Source organism: Miscanthus floridulus, chromosome 11 (assembly GCF_019320115.1).
Source record: "Miscanthus floridulus cultivar M001 chromosome 11, ASM1932011v1, whole genome shotgun sequence".
Lineage (NCBI taxonomy): Eukaryota > Viridiplantae > Streptophyta > Magnoliopsida > Poales > Poaceae > Miscanthus > Miscanthus floridulus.
Window position 1 is genome coordinate 93,886,036 of NC_089590.1, and position 8,707 is coordinate 93,894,742.

Below are 8,707 nucleotides of genomic sequence, written 5' to 3' on the forward strand. Positions count from 1 at the left end.
ACACCTTCTATCTAGGAATGGAGTAGTACTATCCAACAGGTCTTAAGTACTAGGTTTCGTTGATCCTACAGGTCTTAACTCAAAACGATTTGAGCATGTCAGTATCAGATGGACCATCAACAGTTCAACACATCCCTCCGTCCGTATTCGAAGAACATGGAACAGTCGACAAGTTCCAGTGTTCCTCAAAAAGTTTAATTAGTTTGGGACAACCGGGCAAGCAGTATCAGTTGCTTCGGTTCTTTCGTGACTCACTGACTCGTCACTTTTGAGTGACTCATGACTAGTAGCCCTACTGGAGTATCAGACACGGCAAGCATTTGCTTTGGTTCAAGCACGGTGTACACCCGACCCAAAAGACACATGTGTTTTGTATTCTCCGGCTTGCTACCACGGTCTACAGTATCTGTCCTGCTTTGGCCTGTACAAGTACCAAAAGTGTCCTGGGTGGGGGGCGAAAATGGCACGACAGCTCTACCGTACCGGTGACACTGCACTTTGAGTTTGAGATCCTCTGCAGTAGCCAGCAGGAGTTCAGTGACGGCCTGAGCATGAGCTTGCGTTCGCTGAGACGGGCGTAGAAACTGCGGCCCAACACTAATGTGAGCTTAAATTTGGCTTACGCCGATACTTATGCTGATTTGTTGTGAGAGAAAAACACTATTCGTTCGCTGAAAAGTAATGTGGAAGGCGAACAAGGCCACAGTTTTTTTTAATAACATCTATCAGATACAGTTGATCGGCACCTGGTGCTCAAAGCAAAGCCTGTCAGACAGAACGACGAGCTGTTGCTGAGCTTTGCAAAACCAAATTCAGAATACAGTGATAATGACCTTAACCACGCCCCACCCCCTGAATCCTTTGTTTTCGCTGCGTCATTCTGTGTGGAACCCTTATCTTGGGTGATCTACAGTTTTATATACTGAACGCAATAGAAGCTCCACTCTAGAAAATCCAGCATTGTTTCATCAGGTCATTCAAACATAACCAGTACGTACAGTACAGTATGTGCCAGCCATTGTGCCATACAACACCAACATGAAACTCTCCAGCAAAATGGGCACCGTAGACATGTCAGCAAGCTGGACACCATAGACCTGTCCAGAATTATTCAGGAGTAAAACGTGAAAAAACAATATATATCAACATGTATTCAACAATACGGAAGACATGTCAGCAATCTTACATTTCAGATAATTCTTTGCTCTCACTTCCCATGAAACAAACAAAAATAGCAGAAAGGAAGGAAATCTCAATTTTATTATTGGAAATTATGTTCTGTACAAGTCGCTTTTTAGTACTTCAACCTAAATAGCGTGTGACCCAGCCAAATGGGCAGGCAAATATGTGCAGTGAACTCTGTAGTCTGTACATCTCCCGAGGGTATAAACCAAAATCACCGATCTTCCCGCCGAACTGTATTTGGATCTGACATCATATCCATCATCATTTTCTCTGGAGAGTCTTCCCAGCTAGCAAAAGTTTTGAGATCAACCTGAAAGAGGAAATGCGAATATTGTGGCATACATGCACATTTCAATAACTACATGGCAAATGGTTCAAGTTTGCTCTTATTAGCACCTTTCTTCGCTGCTCTGAGAAAATGTCCTCCCTCTTCTTGTACACATTCTGCTGTCTTTTTGTTGCTTCTCCACTCAGCCCCCATACTTCAACATCAAGCACTGAAGCCTCAACAGGTAAATAACCCTACATTACCCAAAAAAAACAGAGAATAAAAATCACAATCTACATTTCGTAGCATACATAGTAATCGTACAAAAATGAAACATTCACAACCTATGTAAGCACATAAACATGGCAACTGAGTGGGCTTATTTGTGCCCATCACTAATAGGGCGTGAGTTATGATTTGTGAAATCTGGAATGTTCTTTGGGAGAACAGAGAAGCAATACTCAAATGGGAGTGTTCAATCACCCTACTCTATGCCCTGAAAATGCAGAGTGGCATTTCAAAAATTTCAAAAGCACATCTGTTGTGCAACTTTTGGGATAGATAAAAACGTATTTGAAGCCAAACAGAAAGGAAGATTGCTAACAAAATATCTTCAGCACAAAAACAGAACAAACTATCCTTAAAGGCTGAATCTAAGATTGTAAATAAGGTGGAATAGTGCATAGAGCAATCAGGTTATAACACCAGTAAATCTGAATTTAACCTGATTGGGGATGAGAGAACCATGTTGATAAGTTTTATCAACAGCATGGTGTCGAACTAAAACTCTTGAGAAGTCTTCATCAAGAAAAATCCTCTCATTTCCAATTGTACCACCAAATGCTAAGCCAACAGGATTTGGATTTGCTTCATAAGCTCTGATCTGAGGATGTAGGTGGCAGTACATGAAGTTCTTCTCCTTACCTGCTAGGTTAGAGGTATAGTAAGCTACTATCAGCTCAGACAAAGTTGTGGTCAATAAAAGTCATACCAGATGGTGGTAGCATGCGGAATATTGGATGTGCGGCACAAAGGAACCCAGAGCTACCATAAAAGGTATCTTTGCTCTCAAATCCCTCCTCGGTCAATACACCAATCACCCATCTTCGATCAGAATCAACATTCTCACCACCACTCTTTGAGAATGCTGAAAGTAGAATCAGCATCGGTCCTTTGTACCCCTCAACACGAGACAAGAATCGGCTCAGTCCTTTTCCATGAACAGATGACCTACATACAAACATTTTATCGATGTTAATTCTTACTAGATCCTTAGATGAATTGACAATGAGATACTATGTCACGTGCTTGATGGCACCTCCCCAGCCCATGGCCAATGGGCCAGCCGCGGCCCAGGAGGGGGCGCGCCTGTGGCCAGCGCCGACGCAACAGCGGCGGCAGCTCGGTGTTTCCTTCCCTTGGAAGGAATTAGGAAAATAGAAATAGGAATAAATTAGGAGATTGGAGTTTGGTTTGTTTAGGAAAGGGAAATCCAATCTATAAGGATATTCCCCGTAGTTACTTGAGACACAAGTCCATTAGGGACTATAAACATAAGGGTATTGTACTCATTGGGAATTAAGAAAGAAATAGCCTAAGGGGTATCCCCTTCCTCCCTCTCTCTCTGAGCGCCGCCTCCCTCCTCTTCCCCATGCCGCCGAAGCCAACAGCCCCTCCGAGCCCTAGCTGCCGCCCCCTACCTCCCCAACCCAAGTGACGTGTTACACCTGGTATCCGGAGACCAGACGATCCGATGGCCACCACCACCACCAAGATCATCGACATTGACGCAGTCTGCAACGACATCCACAAGGTCTGCGATGATTGGACGAAGTTTGAGGAGTTCTTCGCTAGCCGCGAAAATTTCCCTCCAATAGCAGACCCACCTCAACCGGAAATCACCACTCCAGCAATGCCTACCATGGCCGCCAACAGCAGCAGCAGCCCGCTGCTGCCCGAAGCCACCGCGTCCTCGCTGCCTGCTGCACCCCGCAGCGAAGATGCAGCCAGCCATGCCATCAACAGCCCCGAAGCGGAGACCAAGCAAGTCACGATCACCGATGGCAAATCTTTCCTCAACAACAAGATGGAGGAACCTCACTCTCCAACACCCCGGAGATCGTCATAGCGGTGTCGAACACATTGCTCGCAGCACTGCAGTCACCGCTGCTGCCGTGCCTCCCCCCGCTTGGCCGGCGCCCAGCCAGCCCCGGCTGGCCGCCGACTTATACAGCCGGCCTTCTGGCTACCGGCTCAGGAGGCGCCCACACCTCCACCGCCGGAGCCGGCCATCTGGCCGCTGGCGTAGCAGGCGCCCCCACCTCCACTCCAGCATCTCGTCACGACTCGGCTGACAACCCCTACGTTCGACGGTTCGATGGATCCACTACCGTGGCTCTCACGGCAACTCCTCTTCAAGCTGCACCACGTACCAGACAACAACCAAATCTGGTATGCAGTTTTTCCTCTAACAGGACCGGCGCAACAAGGGTTCATCCGCTCAACAAAGGACGCACCTATGACCATGTGGGCGCGCTTCACCAAAAGCCTCATCCGCGTCTTCGACCCGCCAATCGGACGAGACACGATCAACGACCTCGCACCTCCGAAGCACAACGGCTCCGTGAATGACTACATCGACAAATTCACCGCCTACGTGCTACACGTCGGCATCGCCAGCAAGCTTCACCAGATCACCCTCTTCATCACAGGCCTACATGATCCACTCCAGGCGACGATTGCACAACACCACCCACGAGAGATGGAGACGGACATCACTCTGGCACGCGTTCAGGAGCATCTCGCATCTACAACCGGCAACGTCGCACGAACCTCCCTCGACTTCGACACCAACCCCGACTACACAGCGCACCCGGAAGTCGATGCCCCTCCGGGCAAGATGGCACGCGACTCGGCACCTCCCCCTACAGCGACCCCGACAACATACACTACCCCGGCAAAGGCACTACTTCCACGCATCGGCTTCCCCACCAGAGCAGCCCAACCTCCTGATGTCATAAGCCGTGCAAGAAGGCCACGCCACCCCAACGCCCTCGACCACATCAACACCTAGGGGCCCGTTTTCGACGAGCTTCGACAGGCCGTACTGCAACAGCGGGAGCTGCACCACATTGCCACTGACATCAACAATGCCACGGCATCACCCACTTGGTCCATCGACCAGGGACTCCTCTTCTTTGATGGCGCTCCTACGTCCCAACAACTTCGCCTCTCCTGGTGGACTTGCTGGCCGCACTGCTACTCGGCGGACCGGCGCAGGCGCTCAGTCTACATCCACCGCCAATAGCACCAGACTACACCGCCTTCCCATCGGCCATCCTCCTGGGGCGCCCATGGCCGCAGGGCATTGTCTTACCAACCACAGTCATCTTCCTCGACAACCTCGGCCGCCAGCTACTCCGCGTCGGGAACGTCCACATTCCTCAAGCCCTCAAGGAAGAGCCTGGACTACCTACCACCATCACCACCATAGGTGGCACTGCAACACTGGTTTGGTCACTCGACCAAGGGATCTTCGTCGACTTCGGTAGGTACTTTTACCGTGTGGCACCATCACCGCCACGACCGAACTCGCTGGAGTTCCTCCTTGCCATTAGGCGTAGCACTTCATCGTCAAACGCTTCCACGCTACAACAACCCCGACATTCCTCTTCGCAGAAATCGGCTACACCAACATACACCACAACTCCGGAGACCGCCACACCATCATCACCACAGCTCAAGACGAGCTTGGGCCAACATCGCCCACCAAGCCATACTACCACCTCGTCATCAGCGGCAGTCTCCAACTCCACAACGATCCCATCATCAACAACACTCGCAATAACACCACCAACACGGCGATCAAGCTAAAGTGCTTCATCTTCAACATACAAGCAATAAATTTTGAGGAGCCTTCCTTCCCGAGCAACATCAACGACCAAGCAAGGATGCAGCACGAAGACGCGCTGCCTGGAGAAAGGGGGGAGAGATGTCACGCGCCTGATGGCACCTCCCCAGCCCATGGCCAATGGGCCAGCCACGGCCCAGGAGGGGGCGCGCCCGTGGCCAGCGTCACCGCAACGGCGGCGGCAGCTCAGTGTTTCCTTCCCTTGGAAGGAATTAGGAAAATAGAAATAGGAATAAATTAGGAGATTGGAGTTTGGTTTGTTTAGGAAAGGGAAATCCAATCTATAAGGATATTCTTCGTAGTTACTTGAGATACAAGTCCATTAGGGACTATAAATATAGTGGTATTGTACTCATTGGGAATTAAGAAAGAAATAGCCTAAGGGCTTATCCCCTTCCTCCCTCTCTCTCTGTGCGCCGCCTCCCTCCTCTTCCCCACGCCGCCAAAGCCACCAGCCCCTCCGAGCCCTAGCTGCCGCCCCCTACCTCCCCAACCCAAGTGACGTATTAGATACTATATATTTAAATTTTTAATCAGATTAGGAAAAAAATTGCACTCATACTCATGTCAACTAAAAACTGCAACGTTGTATGAAAACTAGCTTACAGATATAATCATCAGCGCACCAAGTTACCTATAAAGAAGGTCTTCTGTATCCATTCCAATTACAGAAGCTGACAACAGCTTTTCACTCAACTTGTTTCTTATGCTGAGAGCGATTGCCCATGCTCTCCCCCTTGTTAGCAGATAAACATCAGAAGTATCAAAGGTTGTGTTAACAGTTGAAACAGAGCTCTCCTGCTTGTGATGAGTAAGAACTCCAGTTAGTTCATGAGATAACAAAAAAAAGGCTCAGTTGAAGTTAATCATAGGCATGGTTACTTAAAAAAGCAAAAATAAATAAAGCTCTATTTTTCTAGAAGAGAGAATGTCATAAACAATTTCATGCTGCTCAAACCTAGTGCACGTAATGTTTCAGGAGCAACAATATGTTAAAGAGTGACGTAAACCCCGACCCTCTCAGTAGTAGACCTAGTTATAAATCGACCATCATTATATTGTAGAATATGTGGCTGGACAACTTCCACCATAATTCTTTATAGCTATTGCTGAACCATCAAGTACCCCCCAAAAAAGGTTCAAGCTATAACATTACAGAATTTGCTGATGATTTGCAGAATCAGGACAATCAAGAGACAATTTTCAAACTACATCAGATCATGCATAACTATAGAAAATCTTAGCCTCCGAGTCATGGTCAGTATAAAAACAAGTAGAAACAGAACAATAGAAACCCTTTTCTCAAACGCAATGTTTCCAGAGCAACATTTTTTTGTATGTTAAAGAGTGATGTAAACCCCAACCCCCTCAGTAGTGGACCTAGTTATAAATCGACCATCATTATATTGTAGAATCTGTGGGTGGACAACTTCTACCAGAATTCTTTAGAGACAATTCTGAACCGTCAAGCACAAAAAAAAGGTCCATGCTATAAGATTATATAATTTGCTGATAATTTGCAGAATCAGGACAATCTGGAGACAATTTTCAAACCATAATAGGTCACGAATGACAATGGAAAATCTTAGCCTCCAAGTCATGGTCAGTAAAAAAAAAACAAGTAGAAACAGAACAATATAACCCATTTCTACACTTAAGTATGATCTATGATCTAACAAGGAAATAGTAATGTCACACAAATTCTAATGATAATACATGATACAGAGTGAATTCATCCAATGTTTGACAGTAGCTACAAATTCTGTAATATGATTTGATTACCTCCACAGAGTCAGCAGCCAGGGAGCGGAATCTGTCCCGCACATACCGCGAGAGGCAGTTACCAAGCCTGACAGGCGTGGACTGCACCCACGACGTGAACTCCTGGACCTTCACCCCCTTCCCACCGCTGGAGATGTCCCAGCCCCAAACGCCCGCATCATCCGCGACAGCGCCCGCCGAGACGAGCGCAGACAGCACCAGGTGCGTCACGTCCGGGAGGAGCACGGCGACGGGCCCCAACTTCTCCCCTCCGTCACCGGCCACCCTCGAGGCCGAAGCGCTCCACGCCATGACCCAGCACATCCAGAGGAACACCGCGATCTCCTCCGGCGTGAGCTCCCCCGCGACCTTCCCGTCCTCGTCCGGCTGGAGCTGGACGCCGCAGGGTGCCCCCGCGCCGGCGTACACGCGGAGGAGCAGCACGAGCGAGTGGGAGGCCGGCACGCGCGCGCAGCAGCGGTTGAACCCCCTGAGGAATGGGACCCACCCGGCGTCTCCCTCCGGCGCCGCGGCGGCTCCGTGGCCGAAGAACTGGGAAGCGATGGCGGGGCCAAGCCCCGCGAGGATGTCGTGGAAGTGCGGCGGCGGCGGCGGCGGCGGGGATCCGGGCAGACGGAAGGAGGCGGGCGGCGGGGCTAGGGCATCCGGCAGCGCGTTGGCGGCGGTGGCGGAGCGGGAGAAGGCAACGCGGAGGAGCGGGAGGGAGAGGGCGGCGGAGGCGAGGGTCTCCTGCTCCCGCTGCTCGTGCGCCTCTGGGGACGGGTTGCCGGTCGAGGAGGACGCGCCCATGGCCGGCGAGGTGTCGGTGCCGCGGCGAATCGGCGATGCTGAATTGCTGAGGCGCGGGTGGGAAGAATGGTGGCGTGGAAAGCTTGGATTGGAGACCACCGAGCCGACCCTTGGCAAGTCGAGGGGGCGGAGATCGGAGAAGGGGAGAAGTGAAGGAAGGGAGGTGCGTGGCGGCAACGCGCGTCCCTAGGGTGCGTTTGTTTGCCCGCACCAGCTGGCCACTGCGCCTTAGGAGTGCAACGAATAAAATTTTCGGCCCGAGCGGGCGCGACAGAGGCAAGCGAGTGATTACGTCACCTCGGTACCTCTTGCCTCCTCCCCGTCTTCTCCAAGAATTCGTGAACCACGCAGGCCGCTGCAGGGCACGGGCGCGGGGGCCGCCGCCGCGCAGGCCGCTGCTTGCACCTCCGCCACCTCGTCGCCGCGGCCCTCTCCGCGCACCACCTCTCGTTCCCCACGCTCGCCGCCTACGACGGGATTGGATTCTCCGTCTCTGGCCAGCGACGGGAGCTTGGGATCCACGACGACGGGAGATTGGATTCGGTTGCTTTTCGAGCTTTTCTTTGGCTCTCGGCTGAGGAGGTCACGAGCGCCTGTGCCATCTTGTGGTTCAGCTGCTCACGCCACGCCAGTGAGGGGCTCGATGAAATGGCAATGAGGTGAGGAACAAGAAGCTGAGGGTGGTAAGGCCACCATATTTCTGATGCAGGGTAGTCATGCATGTTTGTACAGGCAAACAAACACAGTCTCATCTTCAGCCAGCCCTTACTGCG

At 50.9% G+C, this 8,707-nt stretch overlaps 1 protein-coding gene across 2 annotated transcripts; it reads right to left on the minus strand.

The window, feature by feature from the left end:
* Positions 1-853: 853 nt before the first annotated feature.
* LOC136493979 (uncharacterized) lies at positions 854-8,707 on the minus strand. 2 transcript variants are annotated; one of them, XM_066490109.1, is made up of 6 exons: positions 7,146-8,707; positions 5,998-6,164; positions 2,445-2,683; positions 2,178-2,377; positions 1,582-1,707; positions 854-1,495 (listed from the first exon to the last, which is right to left on the minus strand). In XM_066490109.1, the coding sequence occupies exons 1-6, from the start codon at positions 7,932-7,934 to the stop codon at positions 1,397-1,399; spliced, it is 1,620 nt and encodes a 539-aa protein (XP_066346206.1). In that variant the 5' UTR covers positions 7,935-8,707; the 3' UTR covers positions 854-1,396. The 2 variants fall into 2 exon arrangements, with proteins under 2 accessions (XP_066346206.1, XP_066346207.1); XM_066490110.1 differs by having other exon boundaries at positions 856-1,495; positions 5,998-6,161; positions 7,146-8,705.

Coding starts and splice junctions, on each gene's coding strand:
- LOC136493979 (XM_066490109.1), bottom strand. CDS start 7,934: ATGGGCGCGTCCTCCTCGACCGGCAACCCGTCCCCAGAGGCGCACGAG. Junction 6,165..7,145: donor TGGCTGCTGACTCTGTGGAG/GTAATCAAATCA, acceptor ACTCATCACAAG/CAGGAGAGCTCTGTTTCAAC. Junction 2,378..2,444: donor CCGCATGCTACCACCATCTG/GTATGACTTTTA, acceptor CTAACCTAGCAG/GTAAGGAGAAGAACTTCATG.